Genomic DNA, 26,425 nt, shown 5'->3' with positions numbered 1-26,425 from the left:
GTGACGAGGGCGCCGACAGAAAGGGGACCCCGCAGAGCTGCTGGGTGCAGGGCAGAGCTGCTGGGTGCAGGGCAGAGCTGCCGCCAGTGAGGACCGCAGGCACGCTCAGCGGGGGCCATGCTGGAGCCTGCCGAACAGGGGGACGCACAGGTGCGTGGCCGGGGTGACACAGGACAGGGCCACGTGAGCCCAGAGTGTGAGGCAGCCCCTCAGGGGAGGGGGCGCCCGAGGACTCAAGGCGGGAGGCGCACAAGGAGGCATGTGTGGCCCCGGCCCCGGCGCCAGACCGCTTGCGGGCGCACAGGGCCGCAGGAAACCACGTCCAGCCCCCCGCCCACACGGGGCCTCCAGAGGTGTGCAGCCCCCGATACTAACAGGCCTACTGCACACACGTCAACAGTTGGGTCAAACCTATCGGGACCATCCATGTTTTACGGTCAAGAATAAGCTTCGAGATTGTTATAATCAAGAAGGTGGCGAGGGAAAACCTTGAATGGGCAGAAAAAGACAACTTGGTGCCCTATCTAGCTACCTATGAAGTACATCTGTCTCCTAACCTTTGAGCTATTTTACAAGTTAGTGAGTAGAAAAAAGGGGTTTCCAGGTGGCTCAGTGGTAAAGAATCCACCCGCCAATGAAGGAGATGTGGGTTCAATCCCCGGGTCGGGAAGAACCTCTGGAAGAGAAAATGGCAACCTACCCCAGTCTTCTTGCCTGGAGAATCCCATGGACAGAGGCGCCTGGCGGGATACAGCCCACGGGCTCACACAGAGTCGGACGCGACTGAACACACAAGCACAGGAGAAGAAAGCCAGCAGAGACGCAGACAGCCCACACTCACGGAAACACCAGCTCCAGCCTGGGGACACCGAGGCTCAACAGAGACACGGATAACTCGCGTTCACAGAGACGCCAGCTCCAGCCTGGGGACACCGAGGCTCAACAGAGACACGGATAACTCGCGTTCACAGAGACGCCAGCTCCAGCCTGAGGAACACCGAGGCTCACTGCCCAGTGGAGGCCGACAGCTCCCCCACACTGGCATCTAAAGTCGATCCCAGTGGTCTTCTTTGATGACAAATACATGGTACTTTGAAATCTCCTTTGGACCAGCTTACTAGCCCTTCACTAATTCCTGAGTTAAATAAAATACGTAACACCTCTAGATGGCTAGATAAATATAGCCAACAAGACTACTATGTTTAAAACTGCAAACTCTTGCTGTGAGGATGAAAGGGGCATAGACACCATGAAGGGAGAAGCCCTTAAGACGCCAATCCCCTCCAAACTGACCTATAAACTCAATGCAAAAATCAACACACATCACAACAGGGCTTTCTGGCAGATATTGACGACCTATTTATAAAACGTATATAGAAAAGCAAAAGAACCTTTACGAGCTTAATGTTAACAAAGGGAAAATTTAGGCGACTTGCAGTACCTTACTTAAGACTTACTATAAACACACAGCAATCGAGAAAGCATAGTACTGGCATGAAGATAGTCATGTGTCAACATCAGAAGGCCACATAGACACCAAATTTACCTGAGAAAAACAAAGCAGTTCCAAGGGAGAGGAGCAACTGTACCAAATAAGCCCCTGACGCTGGACAAAAGCAGGGGAAGGGGAACCTCGACTCCAGCCTCAGGCTTCACATGACAGGAACCAGCCACCAGTACATAAAGAATTAAAACAGAAAGATTCTAGAAGAAAACATAGGAAAGTTCGTTTCCAACCATGAAATGTGAGAAGACTCCTTAAAGCACAGAAACCACCACCCATAAAAGACAAAGCTTGATAAATGGATTTCATCAAAGTCAAGCAGCACCACTGAGACTTAGCGGCTACGGTTAACTTATTACTGATAATTTCCTACCGTGAAAGGTCTGGTGAGTGTGTAATAAGAGTAACGGGACTGAGGAGGAGGCTGTGTTGTTTCTGTGGCGCTGAAAACAAAGGCGTAGAGGCGGCCGAGGCCCTGGGCCCCAGCCTCCCTGCGGTCACCACTGCCGTTAGACTGCTCGCAGCCAGGGCGGAGGCCCCCCACCCTGATCCTGGCTCCGCAGCTCCGCCGACATCTCCAGGAACCGTGTGTCCCCCAGCCCCCCGAATGTGAAGCCGTGCCGCCTGCACACAGGTCCTTCTTCCTCCCCAGTCCGGGGGTCTGGGGGAGAGACCCCATCACACCCACTGGAATAACCACAATTTCTTTTTAAACAGCTCAAGTTTGGTGAAGCTATGATGCAACAGGAACTCCCATTTGACGTGGACAGGCAAGTAAACTCACACAGCCATGCTGGAAGACACCTGGTGTACTCACGTGCTCTCGGGAACTGACCCGAGAGAAGTAGCAGCACAAGTGTGCACAGACCCGGCTGTGAGTGTGCACAGCAGCTTCGTGCACAGCAGCCAGCACCTGCAGACAGTCTGGACGTGCACAGAGGGACAGGCCACGCAGCCTCTGCTTCCAGCACCGAGCAGAAGGGCCGAGGCTGGGCCTCAGATGCCAGAGTCAGGCGGGGGACGGGGTGAAGGAGAGGGGTGCTGGAGGGGCTCGCTCTGAGCCGTATCGAGGGACCAGGCAGCCCCCAGCCTCTGCTGCCTCAGCTTCATCGCAGCCCCAGGAGCCCCAGGCAGAACCAGACAGCAATGAAGCGACACACACGCTTGCCGCTGCATTCGCTCACAACTGAAGAACAGACAGAGCCAGCCTACAGGCACGGAGCCGAGAGCAGTGGCGCCCCTGGGCTAGGAGTCGACGGGAAGAGACAGGAAAATCTCTGAGCCTACAGAAACTCCGTGACCTTCACTGAGGGGCTGGCTGACAGGTGACACAATTTCAAAACTTAGGGTCAATCCTTTCACTGTATCATTATCCTCAATTAAACATTTTTAAAGGAATTGAAAAATTTTTTCCTTTTTTTAAGGCCACACTGAATGCCTCTGTCAAAGGAAGTGAGCGAGATGTAGCAATACACAGGCATTCCCGGAAGTCATCAGCTTTCAGATTTCTGGGAAGCAGAGCCCACCTTTAATCCCAGGATGCTGGTGGGACTGGGGGGGACTCCTGTCCTAATCTGGATAAAGGCAAGAATGTGCCCTCCCACCACTGGCAGGGATCTCCGCTACCACGAGGCCGCCACTCTGTCTCAGCGAGCCCACGGCCAGGGGGCAGCACCTGTGAGACCCAGGTCCCAGGTGGGAAGAGTGGCCGAGAGCCTGGAAGACTAGGGCAGCAGCGCAGATTCGGAGGAGGCAGCCCTGCCGTCTAAAACGGCCTATCCTGGGCTTCCCTTGTAGCTCCGTGGTGGAGAGTCCCACCAGCCAACACAGGAAGCGTGGGTTCGATTCCTGATCTAGGAAGATCCCACGCGCCACGGAGCTACCGGGTCTGTGTGGCACAACTGCTGAGACTGTGCTCTGGAGCCCGTGAGCAGCGCCTTCTGAGCCCACGCGCTCCAACTACGGAAGTCCAAGAGCCCTAGAGCCCGGGCTCCACAGCAGGAGAAGCCCCCCAGTGAGGGCCCGGGCTCCATAACAAGAGAAGCCCCCAGTGAGGGCCCGGGCTCCATAACAAGGAAGCCCCCAGTGAGGGCCTGGGCTCCGTGCCCAGAGGCTGGGCCCCTCTCGCCACAGCTGGGGACAAGCCCACGAGGCAACAGACACCCAGCACAGACAAGAACAAAGGCTAGTTTTCTAATAATTTTTTAAAAAATAAATAAAAGTCTATACTGAATAGCACCATGATTTAAGATCCACTTTTTAAGGGGAAAAAATATTTTACATGAAAAAAATTAATGGCAAACAGCAATTACTCAAGCTCGAGTATTCGGTAGCCATCTTCTCAAAAATGAGCTGACTTATGTCTCTCACTTCAAAGAAAACAACTAGAGTCCAAGCAATCCCTTCCAAAGCCCAATCACACTTCTGCAGAGGAATAAAACTCCACCCTAAAATTCACATAAAATCTCAAGGGATCCAGATTAGCCAAAACAATCTTGAAAAAAAAAAAAAAAGATCAAGTTGGAGACTCATATTTGCTGATTTCAAAACTTATTACAAAGCCACAGTGATCAAAACAGAGTGGTCCTGGCATAAAGGCAGCACACAGACCAGTGGGGCAGAACAGAAAGCCCAGAAACGAACCCCAGCACACACGGCCAGATGCTTCTGACCAGAGAGCCGAAACTCCTGAATGAGGGAGGGCAGTTTCCAACAAAGGCCAGGGAGACTGAGACGGCGTCTGGACCCTCACCTGAGACCACGTACAGGAACAAACCGGAAGCAGCCCAAGGAGCTAAAACCAGACAGCTCGTAGACGACGGCACGGGGAGCCTCTCCCGACACTCGATTAGGCGACGGTTTCTCGGCTGTGACACCAAGAACACAGACAGCAAGTGGAAAAACAGGTGAGCCGGGCTTCAACCGAAACCTTCTGCACAAAGAACCCTCTCGAGGGAGTGAAACGGCAGCCCACAGACTGGCGAGAACAGACACAGCTGGTGAGGGCCGAGTTAATACCCAGGATGCATCAGGAATCCTCACAAACCAACGTCAAGAAAACAACGCGATTTAAAAAGTGGCTTGGGACGTGAACAGACATGTCTCCAAAGACAGACAGACACACGGCCGAGAAGCCCCTGAAAGGATGCTCGCCGCTGACTATCGTGAGGGACATGGAGACCAGAACCACAGTGGGGACACCTGCACGTCCATGGAAACGTCTGTTAGCAAGACATACCAACAGAGAAGAAGCTTCTGGGAAGAAACTGGAGCTCCTGTGTGCTGCTGGAGAGTGTGAAACAGCACAGGGAGGGAGGAGGGGAAGGAGGGGGCTCACCCTGGAAACAACAGTTAACAGGGCAGTCCACACCCACTAAAGAGACTACGTTTGCAGTAAAAACCTTGCTACAAAGAGAAGTAGAGGCCCAGAGATGGCTTCACTGGTAAATCCCATCAAACATTTAATTAGGAAATAATGACTATTATATATAAACTTTTCTAAGAAAAGAGGACATCCTTACCAACTGATTTCACGAAGCCAAAATTACCCTGATGTCAAAACCAGATTAAGATATTACAAGAAAACTATAAAGCATACTCCTCAAGAACAGAGAAGCAAAGAAACTTAATGAAATACTAGCATATCAAAAGAATAACATACCACTGTCAGGGAGGGGGGTTTTATCCCTGCAAGGCTGGTTAAGCACTGGAAGAACGCCACCTGATACCCTAACTACATTACAGAACGCTGAATAAAGCCCTCCTCCTCATCCCAACAGAGGCGTGAAAAGCATCTGATGATAGTCAAAACTCAGTCATAATTTTAAAGCAACAACTTTCAGCAACGAATAAAATAAAGCCTCCTTACCCTGAGAAGCAGCATCCCAAGAACCTAAAACCAACATCACACTCGATGACCAAAAGCCGAAGGCTCCCCCTCGAAGACTGGCCACCAGGCGCGGCTCCGGCCTCATCACTCCTGCTCGAATCCGCACTGGGGAGTCAGCGCGCGCGGCGGGGCCGGAAAGCAGGCGCGCGGGACGGCTGGCGGCGAGTGCGTGCGATGGAGCAGATGGGAAGGCGAGACCTGCGTCGCCAGCCGCCCCTCACGAGGCGGAGCGCGGGGTCCAGGCCTCGCCGGGGCCTCTGCAGCGGCTTGCTGCGGTTCGATGACCCTCCCTGGGGAAACAGCCCAGAGACTGACAGGGGCCACAGTGAGACTCTCCCAAGCCTCAGAGCGCACACAGTAAACACTCCAACTCAGAACTGTAGGGTAAAACATTTGTAAAATTGCTTTCTAAAACACACAAATTTTTCTGTGCCATCACAACTAAAATTGCTCTTTTTAACCGTTAGTATAATCCCTTTCTAACGCGGTCCTCCAAATACACATGCAGTGGAAGGCAGCTTCTGACGCGGCTCCCCAGATCCCCACCTCCTGGAATTCACCCCCTGCAGCCGTCTCCCCCAGCGTAGACAGGACTGACGGACTTGCTTCTGGTGACGTGAGCCTGGCTAAACTGGGGCAGCTCCTCTGTGGCCAGGGCACGAAGCACGGCTGCCCACTCCACCCTGATCAGGCCAGGCCAGCGGCCACACAGTCCTGCTAGGGACGCGCCGGGGAGGGCCCCCGCGGCAGCGGACAGGAGGCCTCAGGCCAACAGCCACCAGGCCCTGAGTCCCGCCCACGTGCGAGTGAGTGAGGAACGGAGCCTTGCACTGGAGCCTTGAGGTGCGTGTGGCCTCGTGAGAGATCCAGAGTCCTACAGATTCATGACCCATGGAGACCCGAGACATCAAGGTCTTGGGGCAGAGTCTGCCGCACGGCAACGGGCCACTACCGCGTCTCCATCACCTCCCATCTCCAAGACCCCGGGAGGCGGGCAGAATCAGCTCCATCCTGCAGATGAGGAGCTCAGCCAAGGAAGTGGCTCCACCAGAGACAGCCTGTAATCGTCTCCTCCACACAGACTGCCCCCCTCTCCATGATGACCTGAGGCGGTTTCTAAGAGGTCAAGTTGAAAACAGAGCAGCAAATGTGATCCTGGTGTTTACCAGGCTCCACCACAGCCCCACACAGAAGCCCTTCCACCCCCAGCCCATCACCAAGACAGAGTGCACAGCCCCAAGCCTCTACTCCTCACGGATTCATTCACAAAGCGCCTACAAGACAAGTTCTCCCACTAGGAAGCAGAGCAAAAAATGAAACAAATGTTCTTTAAAAAGCCTACACCTTCCCCCAGCCCTCCCTATCCTGTCCAGCCTGGGCCTCCTGCTCACCTCGGAATCAGTGAGAAACGTGCCCTCCAACCCCCGGGGCTTGACTGTAATTCAGACACAGAGACAAGACTGAAGACTGTTCCCAGAGGCCCCAGTAAGCGCGAAAGCCTGGGGGCAGGAGGGCCCAGGACACACACGGGGCCAGAGAGGCGGGCGTGGCGAGGATGGGCGCTGCGGGAGGCTGGCAGACAGTGTGGCTGAGACGTAGGCCGCCCGTGCTCCCTAACCAAGCTGCACACGCGTCACCTTCAAATACGGCTCCGTGGGCCCAGCTGGCGCTTTTAAAAATCCATGTTCTCAGTTTCTCTTAAAGATCTGGACACGCACCCTTGCAGGGTGGTCGTCAGCTGGGGTACAGCAGGACTGACCCAGCAGCGGCTCAGTCACCCTGGCTCACGCCTTCTGCCCCGTCACAGGACCACGCACACAGTCACCTTCCCGGTACCCACGAAGCATGGACCAGTAACGGAGGGAAGGGCAAGAGCTCAAGGAAGCACAAGTGGCGGTCTCCCTCGTGGACGGAGCGCCTGAGGATCAGGACGGGGGTCTGCCAGCCACACAGTCGCTGGCAAGTCCACAGAGGCGGGCGGCGTGGCTCCAGCCGGCGCACGGGAAATGGCCCCCCAGAAGGCGGTCTCTCCAAGGGTGAGGAGTGGCCCTCTGGAGACCCCGCGCCCACTCCCAGGTGGCCACAGAGAGCGAGTTTATTCTCACTTTTAATAACACCCCTGTAACACGGAATTAGGATGAAGGCAGCTTATTAATTATAAACCCATATTTGGGGCTGAAAGGGGGACCCCCTGAGACTACAATCATTATCCCCTCCTCCCACGCTCCTCCTCCAAGATAAGAGCTTTGAATCCAGGAGCCGCAGAAAGACTATCAACTATGAAGCTGGTAGATTAGCAAAGGGCGGAATGGAAATGAGGCGGAGTGCACAGTCACTGGGAACTGACTCTCCAAGGAATAAAGCTGAAGACAAATCCCTCCTGAGGAACGGGGGGAAGAAAGGTGGCTTTCTCCCCACCTGCCTCTGCTCTGACACTCACGTCATGCCCCAAGGAAACGACAGAAAGGATGTCATTAATAAATTTATTTCAACTTTCTTTTCAATGGTGCTGAGAAGTATATGCAAATCCATCCGTAATTAGGTTTAAAAATTCCATTTCATGGAATAATCAGACTTCAAAAAACTCAATTTTAGTTTTAATCAGATTTTAACAAGGATATTAAGTCCATTTCATTTAGAAAAAGGAAAACTGTGAATTTAACACAAAATGTATTCAAGTTTAGCCCTGGGAGATAATTAAATAAAATTAATTTGGCAAGGGTTGTCAGTAAACGGAAGTACCCAGAGCCGTGTTCATGCTCTTGATGGAAGCAAAAGCAACTCGTTCCCGTCCAGACAGACAGACGGAGCGGCGGCCTGCTCCACGGTCAGGGTCCGGGCCCAGGGGGGCCTAGGAAGGCGGGGACGGAGAGCCCTGGATGCCACTGCGGGCCCTGAGTCTGTCCTTTCCCTCCGAAGCTGGACCCCAGGTCCGACCCAGCACGCTCACCCGCCCAGCCACCAAGGAGTGAGACAGGGGACACCCAGTCCAAGCCTGACAGGACGGCTTCCCCACCCTGGGCCAGGCAAGGCCGAGCCCCCTCGGCCCCCAAAACAAGGCAACACTGAGCTCAGCGCTGGGGCAGGGATGGCGCTCAGCGGTCTCCGTGGCCTCTCCAGTTGGGCATCTGCCCCACCCACCTGCTCAACAAGCCTCTGCTGGGAACTCGGCTACCAGGAAGACGGCAGACAGAAAGGAGGGCCCCGCGCCTCACCGCAGGCCCTGGGAGTGAACTGCTCCAGGGCTCTGACCTGGAGGAGCCCGTCCTGCAGGCATCTCCCACCCTGAGCGAGAGCTCGGGCCCAGCGCCAGAGGCCGCAGGGCAGGTGCTGCCCCTGAGACGCAGGTGCCCGAACCTGCACCAGGCCCACTTCCAATAACCACCCCAAACAAGGCCACGTCCGCAGCCAGACTCTCCCAAACCAGAAAAGAGGAGAAAGCTATGCCATGCCCCTGCATGAGCAGAAAGCCACAGGGAAAGCAGTGAGCAGGGCTCTGGGCCGGTTCTTTAAACCAAATGGCCCGGCCTGGACCTTAAGGCAGGGCTCAGCCCACTGTGGCCTCCAGGCAGACCCCGCCGCCATCTCTTTTAAACAATAAAGCTCTCCTAGAACGTGGCCACACCTACTCACTCACACACCACGCAGCAGCTTTCCCGCTGGATAACTGAGAGTTCTGTTTTGTCCAGGACCACCCTAGTTCAAGCATGAAGAGTCCCACATCCCGGGCCAAACGGGAGGGCTGGCCACCCTATCCTGTGTCGCAAAGACAGAGCTAAACACTTACTACAGAGACTTCATGGACCACAAAGCCTTCCATGTCTACTACCTGGCTCTTTACAGGAAAAACACATTGCCAGCCACTGCTATAAACCCACCATCACAGGTCCTGACTGTATAACTGTGAGAGCTCTAGTCGACTGACTGGATAAGACAAGAGAAAGCGCATTCTGCTCCCGAGCCTGCATCTGAAGACTCGCGCTTTGATGGCTTAGCAGTGACCCCTAGGGGGCCTCTCCGGCGCTGCAACCAAGCTCTAACTGCTAAGCTGCCGCTTCAGTCATGTCCGACTGAGCAACCGCACAGACGGCAGCCCACCAGGCTCCCCCGTCCCTGGGATCCTCCAGCCAAGAACACTGGAGTGGGTTGCCATTTCCTTCTCCAATGTGTGAAAGTGAAAAGTGAAAGTGAAGTTGCTCAGTCACGTCGGACTCCTAGGGACCCCATGGACTGCAGCCTTCCAGGCTCCCCTGTCCATGGGATTTTCCAGGCAAGAGTACTGGAGCGGGTCGCCTCTAGTAAATAATAAAAATGCCCCAACTGAGGGAAACACCAGCAGCAGCTTCCAGTGACTCTCTTCCCAACGAAGCCTAGCAGGAAAAGCCTGACCCTCCCACAGCAGACCTGGGGAGACTGTGGCTCTCACTCCGGCAGCTACAGCAAGGTGAGGGCGGCAACAACAAGCCCCGCGAGCTCCTTGGCTCCCGTGAGTGTGAGTCATGGGCACACTGTGCTGCGCGGCCTGCCACACGCGGAACCACAGTGCGCTCGCCTCCATGAGAACGCAACGCTGTTGGATAGATGGCGCTAGACAGCGTTTCCACAGACCTTCAGTCTGCAAAAATGCAGTGTCTGCAACGCGCAGTGAAGCGATGCGCCATGAAACGAGGCGCCCGCGCAAGAGGAGACAGAAGACGAGCTCTGGTGACAGGCGCCCCCTCCAGACCCAACACGCAACTTGCCCAGCCCAAGCAAGCGCGACGCAGGAGGCGCCTAGCAACACAGAACGGGAAGAGCAAGTGGGAGCCGGACGCTGTCTGAACGCTCCACACAGACCCACAAACCCTCGAGGAGCAAACCACAGCACTCAGAAGAGACCAGACGAGGGAAAAGCCTTCCGGCCTCGCCGTGGGAGGGCCGTCTGGTTCCACAAAACTGAAGAGTCGTTTGCATGTAATAAAAACGGCCACCCTTCTACCTCAGCCATCTTCCTGAGCAAGACAGGACTGTGCTGCGGCCTCAGAAGTTACCCATCCCCCTCCCGAGCGACCGCCGTCTTCCTTCACCCCGCAGCCCAGAGGGGTCAGCCTGAACAAAGGCAGAAGTCGGACACCACCCCCCCCACCCAGCTCTCAGGCCGGCAGGACCTCCGAGCCCCAGTGCACTGGGAGCCGTCAGGTCTGAAAGAGCGGCTATCAGCCGTGGGCTTCCTGCCCGCTGTGGGCTGAGCGCTGCCTGGGCCAAACGGGCGGGCAGCTCTCCAGCAGAAGTCTGAGCGCCAGCAGCAGGCGGGCAGGCTCACAAAGGCACAGGCTCCAGCTGCAGGCACCATGTGGCCAGCCAGATGGACCGAGGTCATGCAGGGCAGAGCTCCCCCGCCAGGCCAGGCCCAGCCAAGCGGCCCCACAAAGGCGCCACAGACACTGCGCGACCCTGGCCAGGGAGCCCTCGCGTCGTCCGGCCCCTCCTCTGCCGAGCGGACGGAGCAGCAGCCGCCTCGTCCACGGCACCGGGTGGCGGGCGAGCAGGACCCGCGTGCACGGGCGTGGACAGCCCCCCGCAGCTCTCCTCAGATGAGCCGCTGCCAGCACGGGTGGGGCCCTGCTCTGAAGACCCCCTTCAGAGCGGAGACCACCTTCAGACAGACAAGCTTCGGGGCCTCGAGTCAGCCTCCAACTTCCAGACCAGAGAGACGTCTGGCCTTCTGCCCACCGCAGCACTCAAGTGCAGCAAAGCTGCAGCTGAAGTTCGTCTCCTGCTCAGCTGAGTGCTCCCTGAAAATGCCACGGTCTCGCATTCTCTGCACAGACCCAGCTTCACCTCGCCAGGCCCCCCGCCAGTGTTGCCGTTACAAGCCTGTCTGTCCCACGAGCACAGAGCTGCAGCGTGTGACTCAGACCCGCAACGTCCAGCGAACAGCAGGTCCGCAACTTAGAGTGCGAGGAAGGAGCGCGTGCGCGCCTCTCCCCAGAGTCGCCACTCTCTCAGCAGATGACGGACGGCTCAGGAGGACGGGCACCAACCCGAAGGGAAACCAGAAGGACGGATGGAGAGAAACTGGCCTTGACCAGGAGACACCTTCATGAGTTCCAAGACCTCCAGGCAGGAGAGCCGCCCCCTCAACTGTCCACCACCACAAGACTAACACAATCCGTCCCAGCAAACCCTACAGGACACCCTGATCCAGTGGGAACACCTGCGCCCTCCTGGCGCCGCGGGGCTTGGGAACCTGCAGTGCCTCAGACAGCGGCCGAGACCTCCGCCAGGCGGGGCCCAGCCAAGGACCCAGGCCTCTCGTGATGACAGCAGGGAGGAGAGAGGCCCACCTGTCCACGGTAGGAGGAAGCCCAAACCCCACAGCGTGACCCAAACCCTTCAGGATGCGACCCCTTCCACCCCACGCACCCTCGCTGCAACTGCCTGAGACAAGAGACTCCTGAGCGGCCCTGTCTCTGGCTGGTACGCAGCTGCACGCGCCACTTCCCGGAGCAGGCCGGGGGCGCCCCCGTATCAGCGCTAATAGACCCGAGGCTGCTCACAAGCCGGCTCCTGCAGCCACAGCCCCGGGTTGGGAAGGAAGGGAGACAGCTACGAGGCTGGACAGGCCTTGCTCAGACGGAGCCCACCCGCTGCCTCTCGGGAGCCGGGAGCCGCGGCTCGGGCCCCTCCCCTCCCCGCAGAAGCCTCAGGTTCTCAACCAAACGAAGCACCTCAGGCAGCAGCCGCCAGCAGCCCCCTGAGGTGAGCGGGAGGCACTGGCCCCCAGAAGCCGCCCCCTCAGGGACTGGGCGCCCAGGGCTCTGCTTGCCCCTCGGGTCAGCTGGACACCCACCCCCAGGTCGCTGAGGACAAAGCGGGCGGAGCGGAGGTGCTATTTCAGGGTCTCCTTCGTTCAGCTCCAGCTCCTTGGAGCCTTGCAGGAAAGGGAGTTTTCATCAGAGATCCCCACGGTGCCCACCCTGCACTCCCCTCAGCCCAGCCTGGTCCTGAAGGCTCCCTGCAGGACCCGCGTGGGCTCAGGGCTCTCACGTGAGTGCAGGGGGCTCCCCTCACTGACGAGGCAGAGGGGACTGGGTTGCACTCTCTCTCCCCACACCCCCGGGGATGCCACACGTAGGTCAGGGACATGGGATGGGTCAAGCTCTGCTGCAGGGGCTGGGAGGTCAGGGCAGGGTGAAGGCAAGAAGTTGACAGCAACTCCCAACAAGCTTTATCGGAGAAACCTCCAAACTCGTCCAGGGCCCACCTGGCAGCGGGGGCCCTCCCGGCCCCAGGGCCCACTCTCCGGTTTCGCTCGGCCCTCCACCCCAACTCCATCTCCACTCACCCGCTCCGCGGCACACACTTCCCCTCAGAACTTGACCTGAACGTCCCCCAACAGGACACTGGCCCCACCAGGGACGCACGATGTCCCAGCTCCCCAGCAGGTCCCACCAGCCCCCTCCCAAACAACCCTCAATGCCAACTTCAGGCAAGCGCCAGGCTGGGCCTTCCCGCTTTCTGCGGGGTGTTCTCCAGGCTTAAGATTAGTTCTGCGTGTCTGGGAACCACTCTCAACTGTCAGCAGCCCGCTTTCCTCCACTGGAGTCCCTCCCCTGCGCGTCTCGGATAAAGCCTCGTGAGAGAGGACCGTCTGAAAGCCAGCCCTGCCGGACTCAGCAGCACCCTGGCCCAGGCCCCTCTCGCCCCGACGGCCTCCATGCGGTGGGCGCACTGGCCTGTGCTGCATGAGGACACGCAGAGGCCCCAACACCCACGGTCACAGCGCCATGAGGCCGGGGTCAGCACGCAGCAGCGAGGGTGCCTGTGAAGATGCTGCAGCCTCAGCGCCAGCCTAAGCCACACACTGAGCCTCCCATCCTCAGATGCAGGGCCACGGAGAACCTCCCCGGCACCGCCAGGGGCTCCAGGCCAGCCAAGCAGCCGCCTGGGGCGGGTGACGGGGCCCAGGCGTCACTCAGACCTGCCGATCGCAGCCTCTACTGGCAGGTCCACACACAGGAACACCTCTGTGAGCTCAGGAAGCCGACCTGAGTTCTTTGTCAGGCTGGAGAGGGAAGACACCCCGCAGGAGGGTAGCATGCGCTCCACGCAGCTCCCCACAGGTGCCAGCGAGGCGGGGGTGGTGTCTCCCAAGTCTCTCTGGCATCTTCTGCTCCCGAGTCAGGGTGAAGACAGAACAGGAAGGAAGCCTGCCAGGCACATCTGTGCCCTCTCTCCCTGAGCCCCGGGGGCACCGGGGTCTGTGCCAAGGCAGCACGGCCCTGCTGCTCTCTCCTCAGAGTGCCCCCACCCCCACCAGCTGAGCGCGCCACCGTCTGACAGCCAAGCCCACCCTCCAGGCGAGCCCCATCGCTGCTTGAGTGACAGCCTGCTCTCAGACCCTGAGGCCCAGGCCAGGAGCTGGCCACCCTGCACCCCAAACACTTGGCATCCCCAAGAGCACAATACAGGAAACACCTTCCAAAGGCCCGCCACAGCGCTGAGGTCTGGAGCACATGGTCTTCAGTGGGGGAAACGCTCACGGAGAGTCTGGAGTGCCGGACACAAACCGTGGGCCACAGCCCCAGCCCCGGGCCAGGGAAGGGCCCGAGACAGACACCCTGCCACCTGTGCTTGGCAGCCACCTCCTGCCAAACCGTAGAGCAGGAACCCAGGCCCAGTCCCGGGGCGAGAGCCCAGCTCCCCCAAGGTACTGCGCCAGTCTGCAGACGCCCTCGGCGGCCCCAGGAGCTGGGGCGGGGAGCCAGGTCTCCCTCGCGGCCCCCCAAGCCAAGGGGCTGCCCAGCGTCATGCCTGGGGCTGCTTCCCCGGTGACCGTCTCAGGGGCCAAGAAGGGAAGGAAGGCACAGCTATTCCTTCTCGGATGCCCTGGTCACGGCACCGTGAAGAGCAAGGCCCCACGTCCCCGCTACAGGCATGGGCCATCACATCACAGCTGGCCGCACCCGGAGGGCTGCCCACTGCCCCCCATGCCGGCCACACCCCCAGCTCCCTGGGATGGAGGAATGAGGACAGACGGTCAGCCCAAGGGCCAGCCCGGGCCAGGAGGGGGCCGACACAGGTGTGCCTGACAGGCCCAGGGACACCAAGCGCCTTAGGGCAGATGTCCCCCACTGAAGGGGACAGCAAGCTCCCGAGGCCTCTGGAGACACAGCCTCCACAGCAGCAACCCCCACAAGACACAGGGCAGAAGCCGGGACCAGAGCCCTGCCCGGGGTCGAGGGTCCCCAGGGAGGGCCGCCCACTCAGGACAACCACCACCCACAGCCCCGGGCACACCCAAGACAGGCCAGGGAAGGACCTTGTGGTCCCGCCACTGGGAGACTCAGGGCAGCGACTCCAGCTCCAGAGGGTGCTCCCTGCTCCAGCCCCGACTCCCCAGCAGCACCTGCGCCCGGGACACTTCCTGTCGCTCCGTCTCCCTTCTCTTCCCCGGGACACGCCCATCTGCCAAGGCACAGTCCCCTCAGGCAGCTCACCCAAGGCGGCAGCCAGAGCCTGCCTGCTGCTGAGGCTGGCCCAGTCACCGGGCGGGGCCCAGGCGCGTGTCAGAGCTCCCGCGGGCTGCCTCAGCCCAACCACGAGCAGAGCTCCTGACAGCAGGGAGCTCGGGAGCCTGCAGGACGGCGAGGAGGGAGCAGCACTGGGGGAGAGCCAGCGCACAGGCCCAGCCACCGCCACCCAGCAGCCCTGGGCTCAGCGGCCTCCTGTTTAAGCGACCGTTTCACGTCCCTCCTACGGTTGTGAACCTGTTCTCTGCATGCAACTCAGGGGCAAGGGCCCTGCCTCAAAGCCTGCCTGCTGCAGAGGCCCAAGAGCCGCCAACTGGATCCCTCACTGCTGACAAAGGCCAGGTCACTCCTCGCGCCCATCCCTGGCCTCCAGCCGGTCTTGGAGAATCTGAGCCAGGTCCCCAGGCGGCCAGCCACCCATGGGAAGGGGGCACCGGGCTCCAGGCGGGGAAGGCCGGGGCACTGACTGACCCTGGACTCAGGAAACTGAGGCCGAGCTGCACGGGAGGAGAGCTCGAGCTTCTGACACAAACAACAGCGGCCGTGGGAAAGGTCGACGAGGTCCGTGGCTGCCTGCAGCTGACCCCCAGGAGGCCCTGGACAACCGCACAGGCCTCTCCTCACAGCCTCAGAGCTGACAGCCAAGGTTCTCAGGGGAAAGCCCAAGTGCACACGCCGACTGAAATACCTCCCACTGTCCCAGAAGCTCCCCTGCCCCGCCCCGCCCTGCCCTGCCCAAGACACTGGCCTTCTGAAGGCCGCAGTGGCTTTCTAAGGGGGTAGGCCCTCGGGGATGCCCCAGACGGAGTGTGCAGCCCCCAGGCCCCCCTCACGTTCTGACCCCTCAGGACACCCCCACTCTGCCCAGGGACACTGGCACCCACCAGGGAGGGGCCTGGGTCCTCCCACAGCCCCAGGAGGCCCACGGGCACGACTGGCTCTCAGCAAGCCTCTGCCAGGTCCGAGCCCCTGGGACAGCACAGCTGCCTCCGCACCCCCCAGAGAAAGCCCCTGGGAATCCAGCGCAGCCTGACCTGGTCTAAACCCTTTCACCGCCTGGCTTTAGACTGTAGCTTCACGTGAATTTAAAAGGGGGCACAGAAGTAGAAGAGCCGTATGTGCAACGATGGGAGTGCCTCAAGAGCCAAGTGAGCAGCAGAGCAGCACAGGTCCGCCTGCTTGCCCGAGCACAGGCTGCTGCTCGGCCTGGGGGAACACACACAGGGGTGCCCCCAGGAAGAGCTGCTTCTGGAGCCCGCTCCTCCACCACGTTCCCTACAGCGCTGCAAAGCCCAGAGCCGGGGAGACGGGGCCGTGCCCAGCTGGGTCTCCATCAGAGCTTCCCGGCGGCCCAGACCCCACGGGAAGAAAGCAGTTTCTTTCCCGCTGGGGCTGAGCGAACCTGTCAGGGTCTGTCCACACCTTGCTGCACAAGTCCAGCAGGCAGAGGCTGGGCCACGACGCTGCCAACTCACACGTGAAGCCCTCGGCAGGGAGCGGGAGGCCCCCAGAGGGCTGCAGCTGAGAGAATGCACGCTGTCAGGACGCTCCCTGCCACTCTGGTCTTCTGGTTCCTACTGGGCATACTGTGCACAGCACCAGGACTGTGCCACAGCAGCCAAGCGCCAAAGGGTGCCCTGCCCAAGTCACAGCAAGCCACAGATCTGCCAAGCAAGGCTGTCGCGATGCCCTCACTCGCCACCAAGCGTTCATGAAACGCGCCTTGGATCTGGGCACAGAGGCTCTAAAGGCAGAGGCTCCTGGGTCACAAGTCTGAAGCCTGAGGACGACCAGAACAGAAGACACAACTTCCAAGGCTGAAAGAGGCTGAGGACTCGGCACCCACAGCGAGTAAACCCCCGGGAACAGCTGCTGTCGGCCTCCGCAGGCAGGTGAATCTCTGGGATCAGTTCCGAAGCCCCCGGACTCTGCCTGCACCCCTGGGAGAGGAAGCCCACAGCTGGGGCTGCAGGGGCCTGGAAGCTAACACCTCATAGACGCACAGGCCTGAGGGCGAATCAAGCATGGTTCAATGCCCCACTGCAGACCTAGGATTCCTGAGAACAGCTGGGAACATGTGAGAGAATGAATGAACCAAGAATAAATAGGAACTCGGCCGAGACGAAGGAGGCATCAGCTTGCAGGACCCGAAGGGGCCCAGCTCACAAACACCCAAAAGGCCTAAGCTTTCCCCTTCCATCTTCTCTCCAACTTCTAAAGAAAGCCACACCAAGACCAATTAAAATAACTGAGATGGCCGACAACCCAGCCGCCTCCCCAGGCGCCCACAGCACTTCCTGTATTGATCAGCCCAGCACCCAGGTAATGAGAAATCGGGAACACAGCCACCAGGGTAATAACAGTGTCCAAGCTGGTCAGTAGGATCCGTTCTTAGGAGGAGATTATGCATGCCTTGTGCCGTCCTCCTAATTGGCCTCACACATCAGGGGAACGGTACCCAGGCCTTGTCACCTGGCCAGCCTACAAATGCTTCTGGGAAACGTCCAGATCAGCACTTGTCAGCTCCCAGCTTCGCTCCAGATGATGGGTCAGCAGTTTTGGGGCCGCAGCTGCCAGGCTTCAGAGCCAACAACCCCGCCCGCCCTTCTGTGTCCCTGGTGCCAGCAGCCCCGTGCCGGCCACTCCATCACACCTGCGCTCACACTGGCAGGCTCTGCACCCTCCCAGCCTGACTGAAACCGGGCCAGACTCAGGCACAAAAGGGTGGAGACGGAGCCGACGCGCAGCAGCTCCCTGGCCACAAGCAAGCTGTTTCCTCTATGAAATGAGAGGTTTGGCGGCAGAGGGGCTCAACAGGCGTTCAGTGCCTATTCGGTGAGCATCCCCCACAGGAGGAGCCGCCGAGATGCTTCTACAGGCGCGGCCACTGCACTCCCCTCCCCTCCGCAGTGACTGCACTCCATCTCTGTTAGAGCCTTTGAACACACACTGCCCCAGGCGACCGACGACGTGCTCATCCTGTGACAGAAAGGTCAGGTACACACTTGGAGGGCAATTCGGTCAAACACAGGTATCTTTTAGGGTAAAAAGCTACTGCTAAGAGTTTGTCCAACCAAACTAACACTGCTTACTGGTGGGAAAACAACCCCACTGGAAACACCCTGATGGCCATCAGCAGGGGATCCGAGTCAATCAGAGCCACCGGCACCATGGACGCCGCGGGGCCTGACAACGCAGGAGGCCAGGCTGTGCGGGGCGGGGGCACCGGCAAAGCTCACTGAGAACAGCGAGCCTGCAGGGAGACGGTGCCGAGCGAGCGCCTCCTGGGAGGGGGCAGGGGACACATGAGGCGCTCACACGACAGAGACAACACTGCTTCCCTATTTTTACATTCTGCACCCACTGAACTCACCATGGTAATCATTCCATGAGATGGATGAGCCCAACCATTATGCTGTGCGCCTTAAACTCGTATGGTGTTGTTTGTTGATGATATTGAAATAAAACTGGAAGAAAAAAAAGCTCATACGTACACACAGCATTTCTAGAAAATTGCATAGGAATTTACCAGCTTCTGCCCAGAAAGACGGACGAGGGTGAGAGCCGTATCAGCCAGCAGCCCCGCCCTGGGGGCAGCCCTCAATCCTGCTCTGAGAGTGGCAGCCCTGGGACCAACTAGGGCACCAAATGCGGCCCCAGACAGCCCACAGGGCAAGCCTGGAGGGCCGCCGGGCGGGGGTGAGGACCGCGTGAAGCTAGTGAAGCTGAGCGGCTCTATGGAGACCGCCAAGACCTTCTGGAGTGAACACCCAGAACAGACGGCCTTTCATTACAGGGGACTGGAATACAAAAGTAGGAAGTCAAGAAACACTTGGAGTAACAGGCAAATTTGGCCTTGGAGTACCGAATGAAGCAGGGCAAAGACTAATAGAGTTCTGCCAAGAGAACACACTGGTCATAGCAAACACCCTCTTCCAACAACACAAGAGAAGACTCTACACATGGACATCACCAGATGGTCAACACCGAAATCAGATTGGTTATATTCTTTGCAGCCAAAGATGGGGAAGCTCTATACAGTCAGCAAAAACAAGACCGGGAGCTGACTGTGGCTCAGATCATGAACTCCTTACTGCCAAATACAGACTAAAATTGAAGAAAGTAGGGAAAATCACTAGACCATTCAGGTATGACCTAAATCAAATATCTTATGATTCTACAATGGAAGTGAGAAATAGATTTAAGGGCCTAAATCTGATAGATAGAGTCCCTGATGAACTATGGACGGAGGTTCGTGACATTGTACAGGAGACAGGGATCAGGATCATCCCCATGGAAAAGAAATGAAAAAAGCAAAATGGCTGTCTGGGGAGGCCTTACAAATAGCTGTGAAAAGAGAAGTGAAAAGCAAAGGAGGGAAGGAAGGATATAAGCATCTGAATGCAGAGTTCCAAAGAAGAGCAAGGAGAGATAAGAAAGCCTTCCCCAGCAATCAATGCAAAGAAATAGAGGAAAAGAACAGAATGGGAAAGACTAGAGATCTCTTCAAGAAAATTAGAGATATCAAGGGCACATTTCATGCAAAGATGGGCTCGATAAAGGACAGAAATGGTAGGGACCTAACAGAAGCAGAAGATATTAAGAGGTGGCAAGAATACACAGAACAACTGTACAAAAAAGATCTTCACGACCCAGATAATCACGATGGTGTGATCACTCAGCTAGAGCCAGACATCCTGGAATATGAAGTCAAGTGGGCCTTAGAAAGCATCACTACAAACAAAACTAGTGGAGGTGATGGAATTCCAGTGGAGCTATTTCAAATCCTGAACGATGATGCTGTGAAAGTGCGGCACTCAATATGCCAGCAAATTTGGAAAACTCAGCAGTGGCCACAGGACTGGAAAAGGTCAGTTTTCATTCCAATCCCAAAGAAAGGCAATGCCAAAGAATGCTCAAACTACCACACAATTGCACTCATCTCACACGCTAATAAAGTCATGCTCAAAACTCTCCAAGCCAGGCTTCAGCAATACGTGAACCATGAACTTCCAGATGTTCAAACTGGTTTTAGAAAAGGCAGAGGAACCAGAGATCAAATTGCCAACATCTGCTGGATCATGGAAAAAGCAAGAGAGTTCCAGAAAACATCTCTTTCTGCTTTATTGACTATGCCAAAGCCTTTTGACTGTGTGGATCACAATAAGTTGTGGAAAATTCTGAAAGAGATGGGAATACCAGACCACCTGACCTGCCTCTTGAGAAACCTATATGCAGGCCAGGAAGCAACAGTTAGAGCTGGACATGGAACAACAGACTGGTTCCAAATTGGAAAAGGAGTACATCAAGGCTGTATATTGTCACTCTGCTTATTCAACTTATATGCAGAGGACATCATGAGAAACGCTGGGCTGGAGGAAGCACAAGCTGGAATCAAGATTGCCGGGAGAAATATCAATAACCTCAGATACGCAGATGATACCACCCTTATGGCAGAAAGTGAAGAGGAACTAAAAAGCCTCTTAATGAAAGTGAAAGTGGAGAGTGAAAAAGTTGGCTTAAAGCTCAACATTCAGAAAACGAAAATCATGGCATCTGGTCCCATCAATGCATGGGAAAAAGATGGGGAGACAGCAGAAACAGTGTCAGACTTTATTTTGGGGGGCCCCAAAATCACTGCGGATGGTGATTGCAGCCATGAAATTAAAAGACGCTTACTTCTTGGAAGGAAAATTATGACCAACCTAGATAGCATATTCAAAAGCAGAGACATTACTTTGCCAACAAAGGTCCATCTAGCCAAGGCTATGGTTTTCCCAGTGGTCATGTATGGATGTGAGAGTTGGACTGTGAAGAAGGCTGAGCACCGAAGAACTGATGCTTTTGAACTGTGGTGTTGGAGAAGACTCTTGAGAGTCCCTTGGACTGCAAGGAGATCTAACCAGTCCATTCAGGAGATCAACCCTGGGATTTCTTTGGAAGGAATGATGCTAAAGCTGAAACTCCAGTACTTCGGCCACCTCATGAGAAGAGTTGACTCACTGGAAAAGACTCTGATGCTGGGAGGGATTGGGGACAGGAGGAGAAGGGGACGACAGAGGATGAAATGGCTGGATGGCATCACCGATTCGATGGATGTGGGTTTGGGTGAACTCCGGGAGTTGGTGATGGACAGGGCGGCCTGGCGTGCTGCGATTCATGGGGTAGCAAAGAGTCAGACATGACTGAGCGACTGAACTGGACTGAACTGGCCTTCTGCGGCCCACACCTGGCTTCCACGGCAACACTCCTGCAGCACTCGCTCCAAGTCCCCAGGACCCCGAAAAACTGGAAGAGCCTGGGGTAGTCCCAGCTGCCCATCAGCCTTAGACAAACTCAAGAAATGAGCTTGTGCCCAGAGTGAAGGCTGTACACAGCACCCCGCCCGCTGCTGACCCCGGGCCAGGCCGGCGCCTGCTGGCCGCACCGTCCCCGGGGGGGAGTGGGTTTCCTGGGACCTGAGCGAGTGCTCCGTGCTGACAACATCAAGTGGTTTTCACATCTTTATTCGCCACACATCTTCTCAAAGTTATCTGTCCAAAGCCTTTCACCCACTTTCTTAACGTGGTTATCTTCTCAATTTGAAAGCGTTTTACTCTGCGTTTTGGACGCAAGTCCTCAGTCAGACACACATGTTGCAAATATTTTGTCATACTCTACGTTTTGCCTTTTTTCTTTAACAGTGTTTTTTGAAAGCAAAAGTTTTTAATTTTGATTGTCTAACATCAATTCTTCTCCATGTATGTCTTGCTTTTTGTGTCCTAAGGACTCTTCACCAAACCGCCGCTTCCAGGAGTGTCTTTGCCCTGCGTCCGTGCCCGCTGCACTCTTCAGTGGCCACTACGAGGCGCCCATGTCTGCAGACTCCCTGCTGGCAGCACCATCTGCTCGAAGGCTCTCTCCCCCTGAGCCATCTTGTCACCTTTGACCGAGATCAATGGACTCTGAGTATCTGGACTATTCTGCCCCATTGACTTAATCCATGCTATGACCAACCTTCCTGATTAGCGCTGCTCACAGGGAGCCTGCAGTCACCCTCTGGAAGCCCGCTGACACATTCTTCTTCCAAAGCCTGACAGCCACTCCAGGTCCTTTCCATTTCTGTAGAAATTTTAGAGTCAGTTTATCAATTTCTCCAGAAAAGCCTCCTGGGGCTGAATGGGGCTGCGCGGAACCTATGAATCAGCTCCACAATACTGAGCACGATGGTGCCTGTCTGCCCTGACTGACCCTGCTCCCAGTTTACGTTCTCAGCCATATCTTGCAGTTTCCAGCGCACAGATCCCGTAAACACAGCTCGTTAAACGTACCCCTAAGGACATCACAGACACTTCACAGGGTGTCCCTGTTCAGCACCTTCAAATCACCAGCCAGACCACACTTCTAGGAAAAGACGCTCAGTGCCTCACAGACCTTCACCGCCTTGACTCCCTCCGTCCAACCCCAAGACCCTGGGACAAGGCCCTCCAGACACCAGAGGCGCCCGCCCTGCTCACCCCGACACGCCCAAGTGCCCAGGCCCCGCCTCCCCCATGCATGGCATTCCCTCACACCCTTCAAGTCCTGAGGCCAACCTGCCCCTGACTCACATGACCCGTGTGCTGGAAACAGGGGTCAGACAAGGCCAAGGGGGGACAAGCTGGCCGAGCAGACACGGACACTCGGCTCGACAGACTTCCCAACAGGTTTGCACTGGCTGCCCACCAGCCCACGCTGCTCCTCCCAGTCATTATCTCTGGGTCCTCGGGATTTAACAAGTCTCAAAACAGGAAGCGGGTGGCCAATGTCATGCTGGGTGGACCCTTCACAGGTCCTAACCTCTGCGAGGCCACAGAGCCCGCTGAGAGCCTGAGAGAAGCCACAGCCCTTCCAGAGCACAGCCCGCATGGAGGACACGCGGCCTGAAGCACCAGAAGCTCAGACTCCGGGGCTGAGAGCGTCTTGCAGAGGCGAGCTGCAAGCAGCGTGGGCTGGCGGGAGCTGCGGGAGCTGCAGGCGCAGGCCCCAAGGCTGCAGGGAGCCAGGCTCGCCAAGGGGGTGCCGCCTAGTGGTGGCAGCTCTCAGAAGCCCCAGGAGACTGGTCAGCAAGCAGCCAGAGCCCAGGGTCGCGACAGGCCCCAGAGGATCAACACTGTGGCCATGCTTTGACTGAAAGACCCAAAGTGCCTCCCAGGCCCTCAAACTGCTGCTACCAGCACTAAATGCCGGACTCCAGCGTCTACCGTCCACCAGAGCTAGCTGACCATGCTTGGGAGACGTGGGTCCCTGGACCAGCCTGCAGAATCTCACGTCTACACACCCCCACTCGCAAATCTGTGCTTTTGGGGAGATAACAAGTTTTGTCAGATTCTGAAGAGCATGACCCTGTGGTGAGAAGCCCACGTTCCAGAAAACTCTTCCATTTACAGATGTGGAAACTAAGGCATAGAGACCCCACGACAAGGGGGGTCAGACAGATGAGCAGATACAGCTTAACAGGGTCAGGCGCTCAAAGGCCACAGCAGCTGGCATCACAGGCACGAGAGGGCGCGAGAAAGCAGCCACGAGCTCCCTCCTCTGACGGGAGCCTCCCTGGGAGCGGGCGGGAAGCTCATGAGCCCAGAGAGCAGGAGAAACTGCAGGCGAGAGGCCCCACTGGGCCAGCCCACGTGAGCCCGGCTCTGCAGGTGGAGGCCAGGCGAGAACCGCAGCCCAGCCTGTCCTCTGAGACTCAGCGAGGCAGAGAGAAGACAACGGGGCATTTTCAAGCGACAAGCACCTGGAGCCCACAGCGCAGGGGAACTGCCAGGTCTGGGGCAGCAGTCAGAGGGTGTAATTACAGGACGGCCCCTCGCAGCCTTGGCGCTGTTTAAAGAGCGACATGAGAAGCACAGAGAAGAACCTGTCTTCAGCTCACACAAGCAGACAAACAGAAGGCTCCTTAACCCCCACAGGACCCGGGAGCCAAGGACCGATCCTGAACCATCAACCTCCTAGCTCTGCGCCCAGGCAGAGTCAGTCTGTGTGAGCCGAGAAGGGGCCCAGGGGCTGAGGGCCAGCGGCAGAGCAACCCCAGAAGGGGCGGGGGCCCCAGGAAGCCAGGCGGCAGTGGGGTGGAAGATCCCGCTCACCTGTGAGGTCAGCTCGACAGACTCGCTAAGGCTGCTGCAGAGGCCTGATGGCAAACTACCTACTGTTTCCGCTTCCCTGTTCCACTCCTAATGACTCAGCGTATTTCAACTGTTATAACCACCTAAAAGAAATTACTTCTCCTCAACAAAACATCTACCTCCTCAGTATAAACAAAAATAGTCCTTTAAGAAAGCTCAACGCTCCTGGGGCAGTACCTGCTGGCCCTTGAGAGCGTCCTTGGCAGGGAGAGCTGCCCAGCTCCATCCCTTTGAGCCTCCGCAGCCGCAGGCAGGGCTGCTGCCAGAGGGCCCTGGGATGCAGGCTCGCTCGCCAAGGGTGCCGCCCATGAGGAGAAGGCGGCGACTGCGGGCCTGGCACCCTCTGCCTACCTGATGCTCAAGCCAGTGGTCTGGTCCAGCCTCTCCCAGCTCTGCAGCTTCGTCAAGATCCTCTGAAAAGACAGGGAGGGAGACCCCTCAGAGCTCTGTGCCAGCGTTTCCATCCAGGGACACACGGGCCCGCCGTCCCCCCACAGCATGTCACCCCTTCCCCACCACGCACACTCGACCCAGACAGGACAGCGTCACAGGAAACGGACGATCACTGTGACATCACAGCCCCGGTCCTCCACAACCGCCTGCCCTCATCTCCAAAACGCGCCATGCTTCCAGGCTGCTTCTCAACTGCTGAAGCCACACTGAGTGTTTAGCACGTCACTCACACCGCACGTAACTGGGGAGGCTCCCCGCAGGCTAGGACTGTGGGCTGGGGGCCGAGAGAGCCTCACAGACGGGCCTGTAGTAACAGCCTGCACCCCAGGAAGCAGGCCCCGGGCACTGCAGACCCTGGCCCCCACTGCCTCCCGTCTTTCCGGTGCTCCTCAGGATGCTCAGCCCCAATCCCACCCCCAGAACACACACAGAGCAGGCTGGGGTCACCAGCTCAGTTGCTCAGTCGTGTCCGACTCTGCAACCCCAAGGAATGCGGCACACCAGGCTTCCCGTCACCAACTCCTGGAGTCTGCTCAACTCATGTCCATCACGTCCGTGATGCCATCCAACCATCTCATCCTCTGTCGTCCCCTTCTCCTCCTGCCTTCGATCTTTCCCTGCATCAGGGTCTTTTCCAATAAATCAGTTCTTCGCATCAGGTGGCCAAAGTATTGGAGTTTCAGCTTCAGCATCAGTCCTTCCAATGAATATTCAAGGTTGATTTTCTTTAGGATGGACTGGCTGGATCTCCTTGCAGTTCAAGGGACTTTCAAGAGTCTTCTCCAACACCACAGTTCAAAAGCAGCAATTCTTCATGGCTGGGGCCATGGCTGCTGGGAAGAACAGGAGGACACGCCCCTACTCGGCCTGAACGCGGGGTCTCATGCCCAGGATTCCCACAGCTGCGGCACACTGACCCACATGTCACACAAAGTCTCGCCCCCTTTCCAGGCCACCTGCCTCTGCCGAGCTCCTCCTGGGCCGAGCACAGTGATGCTCCATGCGCTCACGCAGCCGCTGGAGCATGTCCTGAGCCCTCTCACATGCCGGGCGAGAGCCTGGTTAATAATCCTATGACTACAGCTGACGCTCAGTCAACACTTACCACTTGTTCAAGCCCTTTACATGAACGTATTCAACCCTCACAGCCCTACAGGGAGACACGCGCGCCTCATCACTCAGGTGGGCAGAGAAGTTAGGTGACCTCCCAGGGCCACACGGCCAGCGCACACACGCAGAAGGGTCTGAAACCAGGCAGTGTGACTCCCCACAAAGGAGCTCAACCAACTTTAAAAGAGCCTACGTCCAAAGTAAAACTACTTGTCTCCAGAACTGCTTCTTCAGGCTGTTTCCACATAAGCAAGTGTCTGAGAGGACGCGTGCTCTGGCCCCAGGATGCCCCGGCTGGTGGGAGCTGCTGGAGGTAGGCTGACCAGACTGGACATCCTGAGAAGCGGTGCCACAGCTTATGCCAGGCAAACCAGAGAGGGAGGTGACTGAGTGTAACCACAGGTACCCAGGGCGGTAGGACAGAGGACCCTGGGCCTAGAGGCCTCGCACTGGTCTGCCCAGGAGGACTTGGGTGCTTCGGCATGTCCACAAGGTCCCACAGAATGCCCACAGTGAGTCCCAGCAGCAGAGCCGGGAGAGCAATCTCCGCACAGGAGTCTGCTCCTTTTGCGGGGGAACAACGTCTGTCCCGGGCACCAGAGAGTCCTCTGCGCCCTCCCACTCAGCAGCTGGTTAAGTGCTCCAAGGGCTGCTGACCCCTCCCGCCACGCACCCGGTAGCTGAGGGCACACGTCTGCTGTCCTGAGCCCGCAGGCGAGCAGCCCAGCGAGGACCTCCCTGGGCTGGACTCAGAGCTCAGAGGACCACACTCCACAGGACGCTCTAGCCACTGGAAGGCCCCAAG

The 26,425-nt window shown here is 57.4% G+C and overlaps 1 protein-coding gene across 11 annotated transcripts in view; it reads right to left on the bottom strand.

Annotated features, from left to right (window-relative positions):
- MAD1L1 (mitotic arrest deficient 1 like 1) overlaps positions 1-26,425 on the bottom strand; it is a 293,088-nt gene that overhangs the window by 243,099 nt on the left and 23,564 nt on the right. For 10 of the 11 annotated variants that reach the window (XR_006058001.1, XM_042240605.2, XM_060406090.1 and 7 more), the window contains one exon: positions 24,409-24,470. Coding sequence is in view for 9 of the 11 variants with exons in the window: in XM_042240605.2 (XP_042096539.1) it covers positions 24,409-24,470 (62 nt within the window). In the remaining 2 variants the exon portion in view is untranslated. Of the gene's footprint in view, positions 1-4,256; positions 4,549-24,408; positions 24,471-26,425 lie in introns of those variants that run through there. The other variant, XM_060406091.1, reaches the window with a different exon arrangement.

This window comes from Ovis aries, chromosome 24 (genome assembly GCF_016772045.2).
Source record: "Ovis aries strain OAR_USU_Benz2616 breed Rambouillet chromosome 24, ARS-UI_Ramb_v3.0, whole genome shotgun sequence".
Lineage (NCBI taxonomy): Eukaryota > Metazoa > Chordata > Mammalia > Artiodactyla > Bovidae > Ovis > Ovis aries.
The sequence above is the reverse complement of the archived record's forward strand: the minus strand, read 5'-3'. Positions and strand labels throughout refer to the sequence as shown.